Raw genomic sequence first — 25,954 nt, 5'->3', positions numbered from 1 at the left:
ATCTAGCTCAGTGTGGAGCCTCATGGTAAAGGGCCCAGGGCTGGGGGGGCTGTATAGGGGTGGGGGCAGACAGGGGACAGGGAGCAGGGTGAGTGGATGGGGGGTGGTTAAGGGGTGGGGGTCTCTGGAGGAGGCCAGTCAAAGCACGGGGGGGTTGGTATGGGCATGGAGTGGATAGGAGTCAGGGCCATCAGGGGGACCAGGACAAGAAGGTCCTGGGGGGGCAGTTTAGGGGTGGGGGTCTCTGGGGAGGGGTGGAGGCGGGGGACAAGGAGCTGGAGGGTGTATGAGTCAGGAGTTCTGGGGGTTCCTGTCAGGAGGTAGGGGTCATGGAGAGTGTAGGGGCAGGCAGGGAGCCGCGGGGGGTTGGTTGGGTTGGGAGTTCTGGGGGTCCTGTAAGGGGGCGGGGAGTGGTTGGATAGGCATGGGAGTCCTGGGGGTCTGGCTGGGGACGGGGGCGTGGATAAGGGTTGGGGCTGTCAGGGGACAGGTAGGGGGTAGGGTCCAGTCTGGGGACAAGTATCAGGGAGGCTTAGATAGGGAGTGGGGTCCCAGGGGGCATTTGGGGGCAAGGGTCCCAGGAGGGGGTAGTCAGGGCACAAGGAGCAGCGAGGTTGGGAGTTCTTAGGGGGACAGTCACCCAGCCCTCTGCCCTGAGCCTCCACCCCCCACACACATACACCACGCCCTCTGCCCTGCACACACCCCCAGACCCCTGCCGTGAGCTCTGTACCTCCCTCATACAAACCCAGCCCTCTGCTTCAGTCCTTCATTCCCCCCCCCCCAACCCTAGCCCTGACTCTGGCACCCCCACCCATACCCATTCCCCCCTCTACCCTGACACCTACATCCCCCCACATACCCAGCCCCGACTCCAGCCTTCTGGGTCGTGGCTGCCGGCCCCACACAGCCCATTGCTGGTCTGGGGTTCTGGCTGACGGACCCTTGTATTACAGGCACATTAAACCTTAAATTAGAGTGAATAAATGAAGACTCAGCACACCGCTTCTGAAAGGTTGCCGACCCCTGGTATATACTAAAGTTCAGTTGATAAACTTGCCCAGAACAAAAGTATTATATAAACTCAAATGAACACATCAAAATATTTCATATTATTTACATTTACTGATCTAAAACTGTGGAACCCTGCCATAAGGAAGCCATTTTCAAAACATACTATACAGATTCTGGCTGCAGACAGCATCAGGTTGCTATAAGTCAGGAAAGCCCCAAATCTGAAGTTTCAGAAGCGAGCAGATAGAAAGCAAGTTTAATATTCTCCTGTACTCAGTACTCTTAAATCTTATCAGTGGGATTTAAGATACTATGGGGTCCTAAAGCACTTTAAATTTAACCACGCAATAATTAAACTGCAAGGCAAAAAACTAGATAGATGTAATTAGAATAAAAATTATAAAATACATTTTACATTTCAAAAGGCGTAAGAGCAGGATTTCCCAAAACAGGAGCTTAAAGTTAGGCTCTTAAGTCTCTATTTATCTGCCTAAATGAATAGTGGAGTTTAAAAACAAACAAACCTCAATACCCTCCCAGCTCCCACAATTTTCTGTTTTTGCAAATGAGTCCTTCAAAAGCCACCGTTTATGAAAATTATCAAAATATTTCCCTAAAAACAAACAGTTCAAGATTTCAGAATACACTTTATTAGATAAATAGCCATTCTAGTTCAGGAAAAAGGTGTTTGCTGAGATTTTCAAGAGAACCTACATGAGCATGGTGCTCTAAACCCTCTGAATTCCACTGAGTTTGAATGCCTAACTCACTCTCTTAAGCCTGGTCTACACTGGGGAGGGGGTGGGAATTGATCTAAGTTACGCAATTTCAGCTACATGAATAACGTAGCTGAAGTCGACGTACTTATATCAACTTATTGTGGTGTCTTCACTACGGTGAGTCGGCTGCTGCCGCTCCCCCGTCAACTCTGCCTACGCCTCTTGCAGGAGTTGATGGGAGAGCACTCGGAGATCAATTTATCACATCTAGACTAGACCCCATTAATCGATCCCTGCTGGATCAATTGCTGCCCACTGATCCAGCCAGTAGTGAAGACATACCCTTAGGCTTCTTTGAAAATCTCAGCCATAATGGTTAAGTGATACTGCTTAAGCAATGCACTTTGCTTTCTCCCCATAGAGATCCACAGCAGTCCAAATGGTGTTCTGCATAGGAGACTGCTGTAGGCAGATTTTAGGGACCCGGGGAGTAGATGCCTGCATGCTGTGGAGCCTTACTTTTTAGGAACTCCCTGCACTTTGTTGCACATTATGATTGGTGGAAGGGCAGAGGCAGTGCACCAAAACAGAGTTAGGGCTAGAGGATCTGCCCCTCCACAATCTAGCTGCATTGTTTCCTGCACCAGACTGTTTGCTACTGCAGTCTCAAGGCTGCAGCAGCAGTAGCAGTGACTGCTAGAATGGTTCCATTGCTTGGGGTACTACATACTGAATGTAAGTTTCACCTTCAGTCTCTATAAAACCACTAGTGTTAAATCCTGCTGCGTGGACTTGGCCTAGAGAAAAAGGATTGGGTCCTAAAGAAGCATGACTAATTATGACAATCAAGTATGAGTTAAAATATTTTACTTAGGACTTGTTTTTTCCTCATAGCGTTTATTCATACTGGATCACTGAAATAGTTTTTTGGAAGTTATTGGTATGAGTCACAACAGCATTAAAATCCTGAGGTATCAAAATTATGCTAAAAAAGTGAGTGTTCTGGACTTGACTACATTCTGAGAGAAGACTCTTATTTGCAAGTCTTATCCTTGACACTCAAAATATTATGCCTTCTTTAGGAATAAATGTTGCATTCCTGTCTTTTTGGTTGATTATAGTCTGGTAAGCATTACAAATTGGTGTGGTTCTGATGCACAATGTGTTCTGATTCAGGAACTCCGCTAGCAGGTTCTATGCCCTCACATATTAGAATGTTGGGCTCTGCAGAGCATATTCATAGCACCACCCAGGGAAGACTGAGGACATGGCACGGCCAATGGATCCTCAATTATGCAGGTCCGCTGATCTCCTCCTCCAACAGGTGGTGGCAGCCACAGAACACTGTAACCTATGGTGTAAAAATACTCTACCCTTGAAACTCATGGCATTCACCCATGCGCAGGGAAGAGGATTTGGCATGTGGCAATGTAATGTAAACTATGCTTTTTACAACACTGGCAAAAAACACAAGTCCCAACAAACAAAAATCCCACATAACCAACAAAAATCCAAACAGAGCAAAAACAACAAACGAAACCAACCGAACATTTAAAGTAATGAATATCTATCAACAACACTGATTAAACATCCTTAGGGCCTGAGTCAAGAAGACTTTCTGTGATTGAAGAAAAATTTCCTGGTTTCTCGAATTTATTTGTTAATAAGGCCCAAACTGCATGTAGTGTTATAGAAACAGGGCTTGACATTTCTTTTTGCAACTTTATATAATGGAGAACTATATACACCATTATTGTCCTCCTGGAAAATCATTTTACTCCTCTAATATTCTGTTAAAGGGTAGCTTTGCTTTCTCCAATAAGATCTGAAGTGGAGCATGTTAAGATGGCCGTCTAACAGTCGAATATATCAGGAGAAAGACAAGTTTCTTCTGTTAGAAGCAGTTCATATTTCCAGTATTCAATATTCTACCTCTGATTCAGACATAGGAGAAATAGAAAAAAAAGGAGCAGGAGGAAGACTTCAAACAGCTTTATTTAAGATTATACTGTAAACTGGAATAGGATCCAAATGAGTAGTTTGAGAAATTAGGACTAAAGGAATATCTTTTTTGAGTTTCATTACCTTAACACCAAACTATATAAATCCCATTATGATTATAACATACTGGTGTAATATCTTCTAATAAAGGCTTGTTTAATGCTTTCTTACCTGGATATGGCACTCTACCCTTTGTTACCAGTTCTGTCAGCAAAATTCCAAATGACCACACATCAGATTTGATTGTAAACCGACCATATAATGCTGCCTCAGGAGCTGTCCATTTAATTGGAAATTTGGCTCCTAAAACAGTGGATGAAAAAAACCAGACACTTTTTCTAGATACAGTTTGCTCACACTGTATGTACGTGTATACACACACACACACACACACAGCTGTGTTATCTGGCCCCGTATGAACTGGAAAGCTCCATAAACTGGCATTTTTCTAAATCTTCATAGAAAGTCTGGTTTATAGTCCAGTTGGTGCAGGGCTGGCAGGCTTCCTAACTGGCTCCATGTGGCTCCCTGGAAGCGGCAACATGTCCCTGCTCCTCCTAGGCAGAGGCGTGGCAGGAGACTCTGTGCACTGCTGCTGCCCCCGCAGCTCTTGGCATATGGAGAGTCGCTTCAGGTGAGCGCCCTCTGGATCTGGCACCCTACATCCCCTCCTGCACCTCAATCCCCTGCCCCAAGCCCCCTCCAGCACTCAAACTCCCACCCAGAGCCCACTCCCCACCTCCCAGTCCCACACTCCAACCCTCAGCCCCACACCGCCTCCTGACCCAAACTCTCTCCCTCTTAGTTAACCAGCATTTTTCACTTATCAGAATTTAATTTTTGCTGTCCTAGTTCAATTAGTTGGATGGCTTAATATCTTTTAGTATAAAGGGATTTTTCAGACTGGAAAACATTAGAGCAATAAATATTGGCCAAGATTTTCAAAAGTGACTTGGGATTTTGGTGTCCAGCTTGGATCACTTAAAAAGGGCCTTATTTTAAGGAAGAGCTGAGTACCCTCCTATCATAAGCATCTTTCCCAAATCTGGACCTTAGCGTCCAGAAATCTGGGTGCCTGCATGAACCCTTCTAAGCTTATATCTACCAGCGTTAGATCTGATCTCACTGCCTACCATCCAAAATTCCAGGGTTTTGGCTCCCTCTGGTCTCCCAAACCTTCCCGTGGGAACCCCAAGGACTAGGAGCCTGAGTCTTACCGCAAAGCGGAATACCCATTTCCTTCCCCTCCTCTCTCTCACCAAAACTTTCCTCTCTGGGCTAACCTGAGAGTCACTGATGCAATCTCTTTACATCACAATACCAAGAAGCATGTCCTCCTCGTACTTCCACAAAGAAGACAAACCCCCAAATACCAAGGAACATAGAAATGATTCTCTGCTCTCTTCCCCCTCCCACCAATTCCCTGTCTGCAGAGCTTCACTTACTCCTATATCTAAACCAAAGAGAAATTCCCCTCCCTTCGTTCCTTAGGCCTTACCCAGACAGCCAAAAATCAAAACAAGTCTCAAAAGAAGCTTTATATAAAAAAGAAGAAAAAAAACACATTGAAATATCGATCTCTGCCGTAAGTTGATAATACACAGGGCTATTACTTAAAGAAAATATGAATAACAGACTTATTCAAAAGAGATACAATTTAAACATTCCAGCAACTCCACACATGTAATACAAACAAAACATATACGAGCCTATTGTTTCTCTACCTTTGTACTCACACACTTTGAAACTGAAGAATTAGAAGCTTGAAGAGTAGAAAGAAGCCTCTCATAGGCCGAGAGACAGACAAAAGACACAGACCCAACATTCCCTCCCTGAGTTTTGAAAAAATCCAGTTTCCTGATTGGTCCTCTGGTCAGGTGTTTGGTTCCCTTTGTTAACCTTTTACAGGTGAAAGAAACATTAACCCTTAGCTATCTATTTATGACACCTCCCTCTGAAATTCAGACCTCTACAATGAGCCTGAGCGGTTGGGCTCCCAAAATCACTAGTCATTTTTGATAACTTAAGCCATTATCACCAAATAATTTTCAGAGTTTACCTGTTAGTGAAAGCTACAGGAACTAAAGTAGTGGGGGTTGGGACCAAACATATATGCCTTCAAGGGTATGATTATTACATATATATGCATAAACTTTCAGTATTTAGATAAGTACTCTGATACTCCCCTAAATTTGATATTTGAGCAAATACCTCAAAGTATATAGATTTATTTACTGTATAAATAAATCTGTCTTACCTTGTCTGGCAGTGTACTCATTGTCTTCTATTAACCTTGCTAAACCAAAATCTGCAATTTTACACACAAGATTGTCTCCTACAAGAATGTTAGCTGCCCGAAGGTCTCTGTGGATGTAGTTCATTCTTTCAATGTATGCCATGCCATCAGCAATCTGAAAAAGAAAGGTTTTATTTAAAAGCTATTTTTGGTGACCAGGCTCATTTCTCCAAAAACACAACGTATAACAAAGCAGTCTTTTTTGCCCCAGTTCTGCTATAATATATATCACAGCCGACCATTATAGCTTACTGATTATTAATAAAGTGTATTTTACTCCAGGACATCTGAAACAGAGATATTTCTTGTAGCAAATTATAAAACTTCAACAGAAGCTGTAAAGAGTTAAAGCATATAGAACATTCAACTGTGATCTTCGGTTGGTATATCTGTTTCACATTTTTAACATGTTTTCTATGTGGGAAATACTTTGTATAAGTCAACAAATGAGTACCTGAGCAGCCATGTCAACTAACTGTGGAAGTTTTAAGCATTTCCCTTCTCCTTCTTTAAGGAAGTCTAGTAAGCTACCTGTAAAAAGAAGATAAATATAATTTAGGAAAAATACAGACACAATCATTAAGGTCTAGATGAAAGCCTCTAAGAGAGAGTTTTTCAAGACACAGATGGGATTTAGGTACCCAACCCCCACTGACTTTCAAAAGTCCCAGTGCCTTTGAAAATCTCCCCCTCAATATTTCCTTCTCCAAAATGTAATATTGGGTTTGCACGATCTAATAGTGTTCTTTTAACTGCACACGTGAAAATTACTAACAGCAAGTTTCATCCAATTCTGCACGCTCCTCTGTTTAAAATAAAAAAATTGGTCATAAGAATGTCTCTCCTCCTCCCATATCTCTATTACTTCACCACATTTCAGAAACAAGTGCTCACAAGGTCAAGATGAAGAAAGCAGACATTAGGAATAAAATGCTGCTGTGTCACTTACCGGTACAATGCCTTAGATGTTCATGGGAATCCTTAGAAGGTTTAGCCTAAACTTTAATTAATCTATACAAAATCTTGACGTTAATAGAATGTTATGGTTGCATGAGGAATCACTTACAAGCCAGAAACTGCCCAAGATAACTTTGCACATGCCACCTTAACAGCACTCCTTATTCACATACTTAATAGTCTATCATAATATTGACCTCCTTTGTAAAACACTGAGCTCTACTGATGAAAACTGATTTATAAGAACTAGGTATCATTTCTCAAATAATACATTATATAACCTTAGATACATGTGCAGAATCTTGCAGTCCTGTGTGCCCCTGTACATAGAAGCAGCAAAGAATCCTGTGGCACCTTATAGACAAAGTGGGTATTCACCCTTGAAAGCTCATGCTCCAAAACGTCTGTTAGTCTATAAGGTGCCACAGGATTCTTTGCTGCTTTTACAGATCCAGACTAACACGGCTACCCCTCTGATACCTGTATATAAAAAGTAGTCTATGCAAGTAATTTATTGAGAACATAATTCATTATACAATATTTAAATATAAATTAAGGATTTCATTAAAAAAATGTATCAAGAGAACGTTAAGATTGCAAAATCAAGCACTCTGAAGTTCAGAAACGTGACTTAACTCAGCTTACTTATGCATGTGCATTACAATACTGTCTTTAATTACATGAGCCCAATATTTTTCTATTGGACCATCCATCTCTTTCCACTTCTCATCTCTTTGTCACTGAATAAGCTAGGCTGTTTCCTCCCTGATAAATGGGAGACAGCAGGGGGACCAGTAAGAACAAAGGAAGAGTTTCATTTCCCTCAGATCTGGTAACTGGTGCCAGAGTGGCAACCAGCAGCAAGAAGAAACAACTGCAGGAAAAGGCTTGCTCAACCCCTGCAGCACTGGAATGGTGCAAGATCAGTCTGGTAGGCACACAGAAACTGTGTCAGGATGGAACATGTTCAGTGCAGAGAGAATCTCTGAAGAATAATGCTGCCAGTCACTAGCAAACATGTTAGTGGGCATGTGCAAATTGCAATGATCAGAAATGTTTAATTGGGCTACATCTGGGTGGATTCTACACAGGAAGAGCAAGAGATACATTGCTGACAGGAGCTTAACACCTTTGCCAAACTTCAAGTCCCTGCTCTAAAGCATGGATATAGGACAGCTTTTCAATAGTTGTAATTAACATAGGAAAATACTAGTTTTGGCTATAACCTCAGTCAAGGAAACAGCAAAACCATTTTGCTGAAACATCAACAAAAAATATATATATATTTTTCAGCCAGAGGCAGACACTCTCAGTGGAAAATTTCTGCAGGAATTGTTGAAGTTTGCCAGACTAATGAGGAACTGAAAATAGGGTATTATAATGGAAAGCATCAGGCAACCTTAACTATATAGATGTCCCTATCAGAGCTATATATAATAGTATAAAAGTGAAATGTGCTGGCATATATAAAGGGATTAAAATTACAACATTAATTCGTTCAATGACTATATCACCATCATCAGTGCTTCATTAATACATCTGGCCATAAATGCACTATTAAATTTTTAGCACCTGGAAACTGGAGCATGATCATTTTTAGCTACACAGTATCCTTTGCTTTCATCAACTTAATTTAAAAGCATATATGTATATGTATAGGAAACATTACATTTGATACCAAAGTGAAAATTTATCCAACCAGTGTATCAACAGTATTGTCTATGGTTTGGAAGTAGCTGGATTAAATGAAATAACATCAGAAGGCTGGAAGCAGTAGAGATGAGAGATCTTCAAAAGATAGCAAGTGTAAAGTGGAATGATTTCAAGACAAATGAAGATGTTAGGAGAGTAGGATGTAAGATCAGGATATGGGAGATTGGCTACAAATCAAAAAGGTTATGATGGTGGGGACACTGCAAAAAACAAACAGATGATAGGATGCCAAATATTTTTATATACATACATACATACACACACACACACACACAAATACAAGCAAGGTCAGTCAGACTTAGAGGTTGACAAGTTACCAGATGGCAGGACATCATACACAGGGACATGACCAGGCTGGGTTTAAAGGAGGAGTGAATGAATGGCAATGCCATACTGTTCCCTGTTCCTGCAAAGGTGCTCCAGGATTAGAAGAAGATAGAAAAAATACTATCTGCCACTGAAATGCAATAGCTCCTTACGTGAAATATCATGGCTATTTGTAAATGTAAATAATATTTCAAATGAGGACAGTAAAAGTAATAGGGCACACACATCTTATATGGACTATGATGAGTACCCTTAACACTAGCAAAATGGACTGCTACTGGACAACTGGAATTGTCCATTTTGTTTGTTGTACGTTCTTCTTGATTCCAAAATCCATCTCCCCTCCTCTGAGACACATATTTTAATGGTCTTTCCTCAACTATGTATCACATTTATATAGAGAACACTAAAACATTAGTACTGCTTGAAAGGAGTTGCAGTGATTTAATAACTGCTGTCTTTTAAGAAGTACAAATTATGGTCAATCTTAAATCTTGGTCTCCGATATAGTAGCTTGCCCAGCTGTAAGCATACCATAAGGGTTCAAGAAAATGTTCTCTTTAGTATGAAAATCTGTTAAAATTCTAAGAACTGGGGTAATTTAAGAAAGTCACATCTTCCAAAATGGTAAGACAAAAATGGAATGAAAAACATTAAAAATAAACATGTTACAGACTTTTCAGAGCAACCTCATCATTATAACCACCACAAGTTTAAATACATCTGATATATTTATATATCGCTTGCTACAATCTTCTGTTTAAAGGAACTGTGATGGGCCAAACCAGGATCTCTGAGGTTGATGTTCTGCACTAATTCATGAGACACGAGATTTCCATATCCTATTTCTTGAGGAACGAGTATTGTGGAGGAGCAAAGACCTTACTACAATTTCTAGTAATCTGCCTGACCAGGAAAAATGCTGTTGGGCTCTGTGGTGCTTCCATGCAGCTCTTTTCCTTGAAGAAGGTTGTTTTAATGTAGGAGTCTCTGAGGCTAGCTAGATGAACCATGAAAGGTAGCACTGGCAATTCTCTTGGGGTGGGAAAAGCAGTGCAAACAACGAAAAATAATTACAAAACAAACACAAAACCCATCAACCTAATTTGATTAAAATGCCACAACCTTATTGTTTCAATGGTTTTGTGCTACTGGGGGTAAACATGAACAAAACAGTTTATGCACTAGTATCAAACTGATTCCCTCCCCTCTCCACTGGCTTTTTACATTTTCAGAAAAATAATGAACAATTTGTCTCAGATTAAAATGAAATCGTTCGCTGGAGTTTTACATTTCTAATATCGACAACTGTAGAGTAGATTTTTGTAATTTTTTATAGTAATCTTACTTTGTTTTGGCAACGTTCCAATTCAAGTTTTAATCTTTGCTTTGTACCAGTCCATCTCCAGTAAGTAAATAAATACGTACATACATAAATGGCTTATTCTAAACAGTGAAACCTGACTTCACAAGTCTGTTTTAAGATCTGCCATCAGAGAAACTGCTTCATTTCATTCATTTCCATTTTGTTTTTATGTTTATAGTTTGAAATCTTCAGTTCCTCTTCACCCGATTTGGCCTGATCCAAAGTTTTAAAAATATTTTATATGCTATATGCTCTTTGATATAATTTGTAAATTTTATAATTTCAGTTTCTGACTTCAATCTGATTTCTGTCCTCCTAACATTGCCACAACTCTCTCCAAGATGAGCCCAAGAGATTAAATTCTTCAAAAATTAAAGTATTTGATTTGAGACCTATTCTTTTTAAAGATTGTTTAATACTGGAAGTAACCATTTAAAGCCTATTACACACATCTTGAACCCTTAAACTTCTCTCTTTTTGGAGCGAGGGGTAGACTGGGGAAAAATACGAAGAAAGAGTACAGCAAACAATTTCAGTTTATAGTTTAGTTTGCAGAACTATTCCAAGTAGTTCAAACTTTTGACCTACTAGCCTCAGTGTTTCTTTTAATTTCAACAATAACAACTTTTATTGATTCAATGGGATGATTACAAAGACTTCTGCCAGTAACAGGCATCTCTGCCAGTTAGTTCCTCGCAACTAAAAATCTGGATCCTTTGTAAAACCCATCTGGTTGAGTTCAGTAAAGAAACAGGCTATAGCAGATTTGAACAAATCATGGTAGCACAAAATTAAGAATAGAAAAAAAATCAGATCCAACAAAGATGATTTCAGAACCTATCATACATTAAAACCTAATCAAAAAGTCACATGCTGGGCTAGGTTTACACATATCAGTATTCCACATGAATCAAAATATACTTTTTTTTGGTTACTGGGACTTTTATTAACTTTTAAACTTAGTGCCTTCCAATTAACATCACATACCTTTTGTCATGAATTCAGTGACTATGAAGATTGGCTCCTCAGAAACAACAGCATATAGTGGAACAAGTTTATCATGTCGTAATTTCTTCATGATCTGAGCCTCCTGCAGGAAAGCTTCTGGCATCATTGTACCAGGTTTTAGTGTTTTGATTGCTACTTTTGTGGTTCCATTCCAAGTTCCTAGAGAAACAAGTAAATTTTATTGCCTCAACTACGCTTCTAAGAGGTTTTCAACTGAAACTACTTTCATTCTTTGTTTCAAATTTTTTTTTTTTTAAAGGGGATAAAGCAGTAAGAACTATACTGAAAATTAGCTTTGAACTTAACTATATATAAATATACAGAATTACCAAATATATATGAGGGCATAATTTAATTATGGAGATCTAATAAGTTACAAAGCAAAATTCTTTGTGTAGTCACATGAACCACTGAGATGGAATTATTAAAGCTCATTTTTCAAATGAGCTTTATTCTGATTCCCCTCACACTTCTTGTTGGGATCTCCCTCTTCATTTATTACTTTTTGTAGCCACCTTTTCTCCTCCCAGCACACTTGTGATTGCTATTCCCTCCTCACTCTTCCTTTATGGTGGCTGGACTGCTTCCTACCCCCTAATCGCAGATTCCTTGCTACTGGCTAAAACTCATAATTCATGGTGTGAATTCATATCCAAAAATTACAGGGGATTATGCATTGAAAGCTCGGTCCTTGACACATATCACTATTATTAGTAATTCTGCCTTCAACTCTTCATCAGATTATCTTTCCAGACTATGATATTTTAAGTAAAAACAAATAATTCCAACAGGATAGATGCACATATCATGCTCTTACCCATCCATACTTCTCCAAAGCATCCTTGGCCCAGCTTAACTTCTAGCCGCAAAGACTCTCTAGGTATTTCCCAGGCATCTTTTGATAGTCCCTGGGTCTGGGGTTTCACAGTTGGACACACAGTTGTTAGTTTATGACACAGGCCATCAGCATGTTCTGGATAATGGGAAAATGAAATCATTTAAGTTAAATAATATGCAAAAGACTACGATAAAAGGAAATAAAATACAAAGAATGTCTATCAAAAAGTTATCTGTTTTTTTTTTTGCCATAGCTAAAAAGAGCTTCATTTTTTTTATTTATTTATTTTTAAATAATAATCAGCACACTTACTAAAAGAACCACCAGACATATAGGGTATGTCTACATTGCAATGTAAGCCCAGGGTTGGTGGGACTCAAGTCAGCTGACCCATGCTAGAGAACTCTGGGCCTTCAGTTCCACACTGATACTTAATCCGTTAAGACTTTTCTAAACCAGGCTTGAACCCGGGGCTCCAGTGTCTATGCTGCAGTGTGTAGACCCAAAACAAAATCAACCATATCCCAGAGTCCTTAGCACCCTCCCGAAATGTGGCTGCCTAGCCCTTTGACCACAGTGCATGGTGGGAAAACTTTATTGCCCACTCTGCATATTACAGGAAGTTTGATCAGCCCAACACCACAGGCTACTGAGAAGACTTTGTGGTTTGTGCACGCCCAGCTACCAAAGCCAGCAACATGGAGGCGGCACCTTTTGAAGAACTTCTCTCACTTGCGCTTTCACTCTTGTGTCAGGAAACAGGTAGAACATCCATGAGGTGCTGGTGGACATTTTGGGGGTGTTTTCTGAACCACCAATGGCATCTTAAAGGGCTTAGGATAGAGCAGGTGGAGGTATACCCAAGCATTGTGGACTTGCGCTGGCTGATGCTGCTCAGTACATTCAGTATAGCTGCTGATGCCCCTGCGTAGACTGACAGTTCTTGTGCAGGGCCATAAGCACAGACCGGTGGGATCACGTCATCATGCAGACCTGGGATGACCAGCTGTGGGTCCTGAACTTTTGCATGAAGGCGGCCACATTTCTGGAGTTTGTAGGCAGCTTGTCTCAATCCTCCAGCGTAAAGACAGATCCGCTGCCAACCAGTTCGGTGTCAGAAAGTTGACTGTGGGTAAAGTGGTGGCAGAAGTTTCTGAGGAAATCAGATGTGTGATTTACCCCATGTGGGCATAAAAGATAATCTTGAGGTAAATCGCTGACTTTGAGAGAATGGGGTTTCTGAAGTGCATCGGAACCACTGATGGGACTTATAGTTTGCCCTCCTCAAGAAACACGAGCACATAAACCACAAAAGGTATTACTCCATCATTATGCATGCCCTCATGGACCACAGAAGATGATTTATGAATGTCAACAAGAGTTGCATGGGGAAGTTCATGATGCCAAGGTTTTTCGCTCATTGGGAGTCTATTTATGGACAGGCTGGGAAACTCTTCCCATCAAATGACATGGTCATAAATTGAGTTATTGTTCCTACCATTATTCTGGGGAACCCTACCATGCCCCCTTTTGCTTTGGCTTATGAAATCATACTCTGATTTCAGGGGTCCTGGCAAAAGACGGCTTAATTACACTGTCAGCAGGTGTAGAATAATTGTGAAATGTTTATTTGAATCCTGGTGGAGATGTCTGTCTACCAATCCATTTGGATATTAGTGTTGTCCAAATTACCGTGCTATACTCTTTTCAGTCTTTGTGAAACCAGAAGTGAGCCATTTCCCCCTAACTGGACCTATGACAGCAAGAGGCCACTGAATTGGCACACTCAGCCAGAAAGTGCATCTACCACAGATGAAGCTGGATGCACCTGAGCAACAGAAGTTGGGAATGGTTTGTGCTCTCACATTATAGACTTACATGACACAATTGAAGAGGGGAACAGTACCTTTCTGAATGTGCTTGTGGAGGGGTAGGGCTGCAGGTCATCAACTGCGAGGGGTTTCAGTGCTTGGGGAGCAGTGGGGATTTGATTTATGAATGACATGACCATTTATGAAATGGGGCCAGGGGCTGATTCACAGTATGGATTGATGTAAGCAAGTAGTTGAAGTATAGATTTATGTAGATAACCATACTGAGGAAGTGTGTTTGCAAACTAATTCCTAATTGCCCCAATGTGTTTATCTTTATTATTTTAAATACACATTGTATGATGTGATGCAGTGATCGCAATACACTTTCTTGATGAAATAAAAGATTTATAAACAAGTACAATATTCACCTATTGCCAGGCAGCCAACTGCCATTACCAAGCCAAACATTAGTAACAGAACATTTAAGAAAAAAACAAAAGTGCATGAACAAGTGCAAAGAGTGAAATCATGTACAAGACAGAAGCCCCCTACTGTTGCATGTGCCCTGCCCCCCGTTGTCCTTTCCTTGTTTGCCATGCACGTGGCAGTGGGGGTGGAGGCATCCATACTAGAGGGGGTCCAATATGAAGAACTTACCCTGCCTAGTCATTCATGGGGTCCAACTGCATGGGCCACCCAGCCTCGGAGTTTTCCAAGCTGTTTCTTGACTGCATCACAGGGTACCACACAGGTGCCTCAGGCTGTGAAATTGGTGATACAGCAGGAGCCACTACTCACGACCATTAGCTACATCAGCTGCTCAAACAATTCTTTTTGCTGAGGTCTGTCCTCCATCCTTAGCTGCCGTTCTTGTTCCAGGAACTGCGAGGCAAGTGCCTGCTCTCTCACTGAAACCCTACCCTCAAGCTGTGCAGCCAGTCAGAGCCTTTCCTGTTGCCTCTCACCATGCTTTTCCTCTAGCCATAAGTCCCCTCTCTGTTTATGGTATTGGACCTGCTTGTTGACCATGTCCAGAACTTCAATCACAAATTCATCACGGAAATGCTTCCTCTTGGAACGATCCATGAAGACACACTGACCCAGGTGTCTGCTGTAGTGTGGGTGAGCTGTGGAGGTACCACAGCCAGTACAGATCAAGGGGCCTGGAACTGGACACGACACAGAGTGCTATTGTCTCAATAGCTCACTGCAGGAGCATAGAAATTGTGGAAATTCAAGGACAGAAAACGTTACTTTCCAAACTGAACTTTAATATATTGTAAGAGGAATGCTTCAGACCACAGAAGCTCCCTGGACAGAGCCTGGTTAATCTCAGCAAAAGAAGTGCAGAGACAATGGTAAGTTAAAAATTCAAAAGATGTTTTTTGTTTTCTAAAAATTGCAGAACTACTTAGGTTAGCAGGGTGCCATCAGCAGCCATGCTACAAAAGCTTTTTCTATTATTTCAGGACTTCCACATTTTGGGAGAGATAACAGTTGCTGTGGTGCCCAATTGGCAAAGAAGATTTTATTTCAAGCTGCTGCCGGGATACCTGCAGTGTATGCAACCTATGTATTCAAATGTGTAGGGACTGAACAGCTCATCTATGAATTAAATGGGCTGGTCAGCTACTGGGGTGGCCATAGAAAATATGTCCTTCCCCAAAATGTGACTGCCTATCTGGAGTTCCTGCTTCAGGAAAAGTTTGCAGCTATCAGCATCTGGGATTGGGTCAGAATTCATAAAGGGGACTCAACTGGATGATGTATTAGCTTCCATATGGCTTAGCCTATATGGAAATACACAGAACTCCACACCCATCCTCCTTGTCTCTCCCCCCTTGTCTCCATTTCCGGACAAAATTTCAAGCCCCAGTTGAATTTGGGGCAAATGATTTTTTCACCTATGGACTACCTTTAACTGAAATGGACTAGATTTGTAAATGGAACATATTCATTTCCTCCCACACCGGCCCCACTCACCCACCCACCCACATCACTGTTTCCAGGCAACTCGTTACACTGTTGAGTGGTTACAAAGCCACATATTTACAGGCCTGGCAATGTAAGGTTACTTTTAAGAAACAGAAATGCCCTAGTAAAAATTCACTTTCAAAGTGTTTTTACTGTTTGCATGCCATTTTGAACTCCACACAGAGGAAGGTAGGAAGGGGGGAGCTAAGCCACTGGTGGCATACAATCTGCCATTAGCGGATACCACTACTAGCTGCATTGGTTCATAGGATGGAAATCCCTCCTATCTCTATAGTAATATAACATTAAAATGGAGCCAGAAACTTACCAGGCCCAGGGGCAACTTCTGTCCCTTCAGTGTTTGCTGTAGGCTCCGCAGTGGGCTGTGCCTCCAGGGGGGCAGGTGGGTGGGGGAAATCAAACAGCTCCTTTGAGTATGGCCCCAGGATGTGCTGCGGCTTCTCCTGCTACAAAAACCCCCTCTGGAACCGGTTTCAGTAAGAGTCACTTCACTGTCATCACTCGACACCTGCTGCTGGCTCCTATCAGTCCCCACGTTCGATTCTGGGGCTAGAAGGGTGCCATTCTGGCTAACCAAGTCATGGTGCACTACTGTTGGCTCCATGTTCAGTGCAGTGCCCAGCATCCAGTCAAACTCCATATAGAACAGACATGATGTTGGCAAGTTGTCCAAGGTGCAGTTCTGATTCTTGTTTTCACGCACGCAGTCCTGAGCCACTTAATCCACTCTGGTTAATTTTCAATGCTGCCAGCTTCTTTGTTATTTGCTGGTATGTGTAGTCATTCCCGGTACTCTTACTAAAATCCACTGTTTTGCTGGCCTCGCTCTAGAGATGCACCAAAATCTGACTGTGCACCCATGACCATGAAGCAGTGCACTTTGCAAAAGGCTTGTTCTGCTCAGTCTCCACTGTACACACAGAAGGCTCTCTGATGGTATGTTTGAAGCTCAGTGTTCAGAAGACAACAGACAGGTTAAACGCTGACTTATAGAGCTGCTGCACTACACCAAGGGGGGTTGCTTCCATTTCCCTGGAGTCAACAGGAGATTCTTGGGATAGAGAGGACAATGGAAGTTGTCTCATGGGATACTTTTGCCAGACTCTCGGAGTCCCGAAGAGGTGTGTGCGCGCACTCTGTGTCTACATCAAAAAGGAATAGGGCCAACCTTTGGTCCCTGCTGGATTCCTAGGTCCAAGCCTGAGAGATGAGTCTGTAGACCAAAGTGGGGTTTGGGCTCAAGCCTGAGTGAGCCCATTGCAATGTAAACATACCCTTGTACCATTTACTCAAATTTCTTTTCTTGTAAAAATCATTAAACTAGTATTGGACCATACAGACTTCAGCCTACCTGTATAGTGTTTAACCAGCTTCTGTAGAGTCTCAAATTGGGCTCTAGTTGTGATATAATATCCACCACTGTCAAGTTTCCTGATTTTGTAGTGTTTCACATTATCGCCTCTGACCTCATCCCAGTCACGTATAGAAAGGGAATAAGCACCTAGAAAAAATAGTTAAAGTTTTGTTTCTTACAAAGAAGTGTGTATATATGAAACAATATATTTTTGCCCTATAAAGGAAGTAAGCTTTAAAAAATACCTTTAGTGGTTTCACTCTCTCGTACTAAGAAAATACCACGTTGGTTCCCAGGATTTAAAAGTAATCTCTCTGCATCTTTTCTGCCCATCTTACCAAAATACCATCTAGAAGAAGTTTAAGAAAATATTTGATAAGGTAAGTGAAGATAGTGTGGTAATAATCTGCATAAAATAGCACTATAAATTCTGCTTGTATAAGTTCCACTTCCCCGCCCCCCCCACCCCCTTTCAAATCTTAGAGGCCTTTCCTAGACCCTTACACCTAAATAGGCAGCAAGGTCTTGAGATACAGATGCAATGTACTTTATCATCATTACTCATGTAGTGATTTATAACAGAAGGCCAAATACTAAAGTGTTTCTGCTCATAATGCAAACTCCCAAACACTGATATTCATCTAAATATAGTAGTAAGATAGATTTGTGTGAACTAGCTGTTGGACTACTGATAAGGAACAGCAGGGATTTAAGTATCTGTCTTCACTCTTAACAGCAAAAATCTCTGGACTGAGCTTCCATTCACTGCAAAGAAATTCTGACTTCTACATTAAGGGGCACTGTGCTAGCATATTTTACAGATTATATTTTTCTATTCATTTCATAGAAGCATAGAAATACAGGGCTGGAAGGGACCTTGAGAAATTATCAAGTCCAGCCCCCTGCACTGAGGCAGGACCAAGTAAACCCACACCATCCCTGACAAGTGTTTGTCCCACCTGTTTTTAAAAACTTCCAGTGATGCAGGGTTCCACAAATGTTCCTTGAAGGCTTATTCCAGACCTTATCTACCTTATAGTTTGAAAGTTTTTGCTAATATCTAACTTAAAACTCTCTTGCTTTAGATTAAGTCCAATACTATTTGTCCTACCTTCAGTGGACAGGGAGAACAACAGGTAAGATTTTTTAAAGCTTAAATAATTTTTGTTGCTCTCTCCTGGATTCTCTCCAGTTTATTCATATTTTCCTGAAATGTGGTACCCAGAACTGGACACGGTACTCCAGCTGAGGCCTCACCAGTGCTGAGTAGAGAGGGACAATTAACTCCCATGTCTTACATATAACAGTCCTGTTAATACACCTCAGAATAATATTAGCTTTTTTCACAATTTCATCACATTGATGACTCTCATTCAATTTGTGACCAACTATAACCTCTACACCAGGGGTTCTCAAACTGGGGGTTGGGACCCCTCAGGGGGTCACGAGGTTATTACATGGGGGGTTGCAAGCTGTCAGCTTCCACCCCAAACCCTGCTTTGTCCAAACCTTGCTAGCTATGTGAAATGGGTCATCAGTACAAAAGTCTGAGAACCACTGCTCTACATCCTTATCAGCATTACTACCTTCCTAGACAGTTATTCCCCATTTTGTAGTTGTGCATTTGATTTTGCCTTCTAAGTGAAATACTTTGCACTTGTCTTTATTAAAGCTTATCTTGTTGCTTTCTGACCAGCTATCCAATTTGTCATGGTCATTTTGAATTTTAACCCTATCCTCCAAAGTGCTTGCAACCCCTCCCAGCTTGGTGTCGTCCACAAATTTTAAAAGCGTGTTCTCCACTTCTTTATCCAAGTCATTAATGAAAATATTAATAGCACAGGACCCAGGACTGACCCCTGCAGAAGCCCACTAGATACACCCTCCCAGTTTTACAGTGAATCATAATTACTCTCTCTGTATAGTCTTTCAACCACTTCTGTACCCACCTTACCGTAATTTCATCTAGACCACGTCACTAGTTTGTTTATCAGAAATGTAATGTGGGACCGTGACAAAAGCCTTATTAAAATCAAGACGTAGCACATACACTGCGTCCCTCATCCACTAGGCCAGTAACCCTGCCTAAGAAGGAAATTAAGTTGGTTTGGCATGATTTATTCTCGACAAATCCATGCTGGCTATTCCTTATAACCCTATTATCCTATTGGTGCTCACAAACTGATTATTTAATTTGTCCCATAATTTGTATATATTAATATACAAAAAGAAACCTCTCTCTACAAGCTCTAAGTTCCTTTGACATATTAACAGAACATAACAAAACCCAGGATCAAACCTAACACCTTCTTCTGATCTTCCTCGGAGACTGGACTCAACAGCACAGGCTTGATCAGATGAAAAAAAATACATTACCAGCATACTGAAAACACTGCAGCAGCCCATGCTTCCTTACTATCCCTCCTCCTAGCAGCCTTGTTACATGTAAAACAGGAGAATTATGTAATTTAAAGTATGCGTACGCACAAGTGCATGCATGGCTGTGCCTACATGTATGTACGCGCACACACACACACACACACACACTTGTACTATGCACATGGAACTATCCATATAATAAGCACTTTTTACCCCTCTCACCTGCATTCTGCCAACTAGTTCATCTCTGTACTATTTCTAACATTCCAAACAGCTGCCATTTACCCTGCCTAGACATAAGCCATAAAAAGTAATTCCTTTTTACACCCCCAAAATATACTCTACTGATTTGCAGGACAGGCAAAATTTAGACATGGGCCAGTACAGGTTTAAGGTCCACACTGCGAACCACCACGGCTAGGAACAGCACTTATTCCTAGCCCAGTAGATAAGATACTGTGCTTCAAAAATCATTAAAGGATGTAAATTTTTTTTTAAGTTTCTAATGTTTTAATTTAGGGGTTGTGCATTTAGAATCATGGCATCAAGCGAGGCTAGCTTTGTAGGTGGAGGGAAGTGAAAAACAGTACCAATAATCTCTCTAAAACGTTTTAAAAACTGTTGCAGATCATATAGGGAAAAAAGTAAAGGTGCGGTATATAATGGCTTTATTGGCACTCCTTTTGAATGATCTGCAAACAAAATTAGGCATTCCAAACTCAAGCCAGTAAAAATTTTTCAGCACACCATACTATTATTTTTCTGCCATACCATACTTGTAATTTGTATAAATACACACCCATTTATTTTCAAATTACAGATACCTGTGCCTCCCCACTCCAATTTATACTTTTAAGCTGACTGGGTGTAAACTATCTTATTGAATGAAGAGGCTTTCAATTTGAGTAACTACCTCCTATCGAAAGTTCTCTTCATCAGAGTATTACAACATTCCACACAATAATTTTTAAACAGCCATTTTATTTTACCCCTTGAAAAAAATAAGAGGAGAATTTTGATGAACTTTTCACTGTCATTTCATATGTACATTATGGTAGTGTTCAGAAGGGACACAGTAGACATGGCTCCTGCCTCAAAAAGTTTACAATATAATTCTTTCAGGCTCAGAAGTGAAGGCCTGGGAGGTAAAATACTTATACTTTCATAGTGTGTGATGCTCTTTCCCCATTAACTCCATTGGCAAGCTCAACGGACAATCTGTAAATGCTCTTAAAAGTCAAGGGCTAATAACTGAACTCTGGATCATCCCATTTTGAGAACTATAGCAATATTTAATAAAGTGGCAATCTTTAAAATGGTTAAAGGATTAAAATCAGCTTGTCGCCTCTCTTATACACGTGAGACCCAGCCTTCTCACTCACCTGCTACAATCCCTCCTTTTCCTACCTATACTCTTTACTCCTGGGGGAATTCTGCACCAAAAAATTAAAAATTTTGCACATAGTATTTTAAAGTTCTGCATATTTTATTTGTTAAAATAATGCAATATAATCATGCTGGTTTCAATTATTTTGGTAATTTATTTAAACTACAATACAATGGATGGAGAATGGGAGTGGGGAGCATTGGAGGAAATCCTCTACCCCCCCGTCTAATAATAATGTAGCTAGTATTGACCCTTCACTTCTAGTTATTAATCAACAAATATATGCAGCCATATGCTCAGTGTTACATCATAGGCAACTGAAGAGCAAGTGAGGGCTGGGGACTCAAATTCACAATTTATATTGGCTACTGACCATCTCCAAAAAGGTCAGTAACAAACAGTTCACGGAGTACATTTTGATAGGAAATTTTTTCAGTCCAAAAATTTAGACCAGTTCTAATCACTAAAGCACCATAAGCGTTTATACGGTCACACTGTCCTTTGCAATAAAGCTCCTTTACACTACTCTGGCAATGTAAAGGAGCCTTCACATTTTTAAACCTGTTTTATACTCCTGGGGGAATTCACTAAGAACAATGGGAACAATTCACTGAGCAGGCAGGCTGCTTACATTCTACTTTGCCTGAGGGGACAGAGCTTTCCCAACACCTACCTCCTCAGAAACACCCCAAAGCCCTGCTCCTTCACGCTGAGCGTGCTGCAATACTGAGCGACAGGGACAGAATGTATCTCTTTCTCTCACATGACTACTCAGCCCCCCTGCCCTGGCAGTGATCTACATTTCTACCAGCTGCTCTGGGTGCTCAAACTGATCTGCCTGTACTGCAGGGGAAGAACACGTGACTACTCTTACGGCTTCCCTTTGCTTTCCTGTCAGAAGTCATTTTTCTGCGGGGAAGCAAAGAAGTCTGCGGGACCATCAATTCTGTGCATGTGCAGAGATGCAGAATTCCCCCAAGAGTAACTCTTTGGGCAACATCTCACTTCCAGAAACAATCCCTGAACCTTGGGCAGTACAGCACTACCATCTCCACTGATGGTGCTGCTTGGCTATCACAGGTGCAGCACTGCAGCCGTAGTAATTATGATAAACTTCAATTAGGAATTTTAAATATGTTTTTTGGCTATATAGAGCAGCATTTTGTAAGAAACTGAAAGATTTAATTTTTAAGAAGAAATGGTTGTCTCTCTCTGATGCAGTTGCTATTCCATATTAAAGGGCCAGGGAGTGGCAGCAGAAGCGGTAGTGATACACTGAAGTCTCAGATTGAGATTCAGGAAGCAAGCTGGGAATTGGGTTACTTTCCCAGAAGTGCAGTAAGATGTGTGAAGGACTGGAAAAGTCCTGACCACATAACAGGGCAATGGAAGCTGGGAAACATTCCCACTGCCAGCATTGTGGAGGCAAAGGCAGCAGAGCTCTTTAAGTCTTAATGCAATAACTAGGTACCCTCCACCAAGCAAACAAGCACTACCTGAGACATCTCAGAATCCCTAAAGTAATTCCAGGTGATTCCTTAATTAATACATTAAAGATTATGGGCTGTGTCTGTACTCAGTTGTAAGAAGTGCTGGAAGTAAAAATGGTAATGTTGCCTCTATTATCAGAGCTCTTTGGGGATGCTGAGCAATTTTTTGTCCCCTAACACAGATCTGTCCCAGAGGCCTTGGCTACATTGGCACTTCACAGCGCTGCAACTTTCACGCTCAGGAGTGTGAAAAAACACCCCCCTGAGCGCTGCAAGATACAGTGCTGTAAAGTGTCAGTGTAATCAGGGCGGCAGCGCTGGGAGCGCGGCTCCCAGTGCTGCACGCTACACCCATAAAGGATGTGGTTTATGTGCAGCGCTGGGAGAGCTCTCTCCCAGCGCTGCTGCTCTGACTACACTCACACTTCAAAGCGCTGCCGTGGCAGCGCTTTGAAATTTCTAGTGTAGCCAAGCCCTTAGATTTGGAGGAATCAATGGCTTTAAACCCTGGACAGCTTGGGAATGCCATCTGTGTAAAAGGTTTGCTTAGATCTTTGATTTCACTCACTGTCAGGGTGATGGATCCTGCTGGGTCTGCCCACCCCAGCTAATGAACAACATTCCAAAGTGTACATATCTTGACTGAAAAACAGATGGCTGTTAGATGTCAGCAATAATACATTAAAGTGTATGTGTACCAACTGAGGTATCTTCATACTTGGGCACATTCTTGACTTTTTTTTTTAAATTTAATATAAACACACACACACGGACAAGCCTCAATAAACAATCTCATACCTATTAATACATTCTACTAGAAAGTTAGTCACATATCTATACTTGTTATTATTCAAGTAGTATTCCTATCCATTAATTAGTGAGAAGTATCATATTCCTACTTTACTGAATTAAATGTTATCTTGGAACTCATGTGGCACTGTAATAAATTAGTTCCTACATACAATTCTCTGCTAGTAAATTGTGGGCAAAAATGACTAACGGAAGACTGAATAATGCCTTACTCTTCTGCCTGAATGGAGTCTGCAGGAGCTACATAATTGCTCGGGATGTAGCCAGTCTTTCCTGTCGCAATGGATCTTGCTTCCCACCAGTCTCCTTCCCTGAAATGCAATAGCAATTATCTTTAAAATGCATAAACATTGCCTCTGTTACAGGATGATGTATTATCGTTCACAAATATTCAACTCGGATCAAATTTTAGCCAGTGCAAAATTAAATTCACAGGACATCATCCCAACTAGAATGCGGTACCTGCAACTAAATTTTTCACTTCATCATAAACTGTATGTGTACACCTTAATTTTATTTAATATTTTAAAACAAAAATATGTACAAGAGAAACACATTTACTCTATACTTTACATGTCAGTAAAAGACTGCTTTGTTAAATGATTATTAAGCAAATATACTGGCATTCCAGTTATATATTGTGAAGTTCAATTTTTAGGCAGGTGTTTTAGAAGTGTCTTCTAATCGTTTTCACACATTTCAGACAAATATTTGCCACTGTTGACAATTTGAACAAAATGGCATTTCACAGTGAACAGGATAAAAAAAACTGCTAAAAGAAAAAAAAAGGCGATGAATGCATTTATAATGTTGTAGAAAATTATAAGCTATAGATTAGCAAATTAAGAGATGTACCATACACTTTATGGCAATTTAGAGCATCTCAGAGTGCTTTTTCCATCCTTTAATTTCCAGTTTTTAGACAAGGAACAAAATCTCAATCACTCAAGTCAATAGCAAAGGCTCCCCATTGATTTGTGTAAGAACAGGACTTCACCCAGAAGAGTTTAAGTGACTTGCTTAAGGTCACAAACCAAATCTGTGACTGCATTGGGAATGGAACCAAACGCTCTAGTCCTTTTCTGTTTAATCCAGATATCTAAGTACTGTTCCATAGCTACCACAGCATGCTGCATTTACATACATACTGAGGTACAAGGGAGGGACACAGTAAATAAATAAAATTGTGTACAAATTTTAGATTAGATAATTATATGAATTGAGCATATTACCACATGTAGTTCTAGGATTGCCAACCCTCCAGCATTGTCCTGGAGTCTCCAGGAATTAAAGATTAATCTTTAATTGAATATTATGTCATGTAATAAAACCTGCAGGAATACATCCAAACAAAATTGGCAATCCTGTGATTCAAAGGAGGGATTTGGATCCATATTTCCCACCTCCCAGGCGAATGCTTTAGTCACCAAGCTATAGACTTTCCCCCCTCTTTGGCCCAATGAATATTTAAGTATTACACAAAGTGGAACAACTTCAACAGAAGTGGTCGAGAGCCGTCCACCCCAGAAAACCCTATAGCCCATTGGCTAGGATGCCTACCTGGGAAAGGGGAGATCTGAATCCTTGCTCCAGAGTTGGTATTCAAACCGGGGTCTCCTACTTCCAGGCAAGTGCTTCAAACACTAAACTAAAAAGGTCAGAACGGGACACCTCCCTCCATTTTTGGATGACACAAATTGGGCTTTTCCAGTTTGCTGACAAATTCAAATTATTTTCAGAATTAAACCAAGTATTCTTCTCTGAACTTTGGTTTGCTGGCCAAATTGGGGTGAGGGAAATCAAATTATTTACCCAGCTCTAATTAGCATGTTAATATCATCCTCTTAAGCCTATTATTTATGGAGCTTTGTAAATCAGGTGAAAATCTGTCTACTCTTTGTTGAAAAATCTTAAAAGGTATATAAACAGTCTTAAAAGGTATTTATTTCCAACGTAACACTAATTATAGAAGTCTCTGGCAGAAAATACTTACGTGTTGTTTATTATCTGGAACCGTTCACCCTTCTTAAAAGAAAGATCATCTGTAGTTCTAGCTTCATAATCATATAAGGCCACAAAAACAGTTACACCACCTTGAAAAGAAAGGAGGCACGTCATGTAGCAATACCACTGTAAGATTAATTAAAAAAAAAAAAACAAAAGCCATCTGGCAGCAGCTAAACAATTTTGCTTTGAAAACAAACAAAATGTTCTCTGCATACTAGATCCTGTCAATCTGAAAAAGCTGACTTATCAATAGACTGGCTAACTTCTTTTGATTAAGAGAGAACTTATATAAAGAGAATGCTCAGATAAGGTGAGTTGAATTATAAAAAACAGATTATAGCAGTTCATTAGAGAATCAAGAGAGAGTGGTACTTTCAATCAGATCATATAGAGTGCTTAATACGCAAAAGACATCAAGAATGATAAATTCAAAAGAGTTGCTTTTAAAAATATATTTTAAACAAGTGACATACAATAGA

The 25,954-nt window shown here is 40.7% G+C and overlaps 1 protein-coding gene across 2 annotated transcripts in view; it reads right to left on the bottom strand.

The window, feature by feature from the left end:
* Window positions 1-25,954, bottom strand: part of YES1 (YES proto-oncogene 1, Src family tyrosine kinase) — a 68,977-nt gene that overhangs the window by 3,133 nt on the left and 39,890 nt on the right. For both annotated transcript variants that reach the window (XM_032792362.2, XM_032792361.2), the window contains exons 3-11: window positions 25,462-25,561; window positions 23,681-23,779; window positions 17,648-17,751; window positions 17,400-17,549; window positions 12,219-12,374; window positions 11,381-11,560; window positions 6,485-6,561; window positions 5,992-6,145; window positions 3,906-4,037 (exon numbers count right to left, since the gene is read on the bottom strand). In XM_032792362.2, coding sequence (XP_032648253.1) covers window positions 3,906-4,037; window positions 5,992-6,145; window positions 6,485-6,561; window positions 11,381-11,560; window positions 12,219-12,374; window positions 17,400-17,549; window positions 17,648-17,751; window positions 23,681-23,779; window positions 25,462-25,561 — 1,152 coding nt within the window. The remainder of the gene's footprint in view (window positions 1-3,905; window positions 4,038-5,991; window positions 6,146-6,484; window positions 6,562-11,380; window positions 11,561-12,218; window positions 12,375-17,399; window positions 17,550-17,647; window positions 17,752-23,680; window positions 23,780-25,461; window positions 25,562-25,954) is intronic.

The sequence above is a fragment of the Chelonoidis abingdonii genome, chromosome 2 (assembly GCF_003597395.2).
Source record: "Chelonoidis abingdonii isolate Lonesome George chromosome 2, CheloAbing_2.0, whole genome shotgun sequence".
NCBI lineage: Eukaryota > Metazoa > Chordata > Testudines > Testudinidae > Chelonoidis > Chelonoidis abingdonii.
The sequence above is the reverse complement of the archived record's forward strand: the minus strand, read 5'-3'. Positions and strand labels throughout refer to the sequence as shown.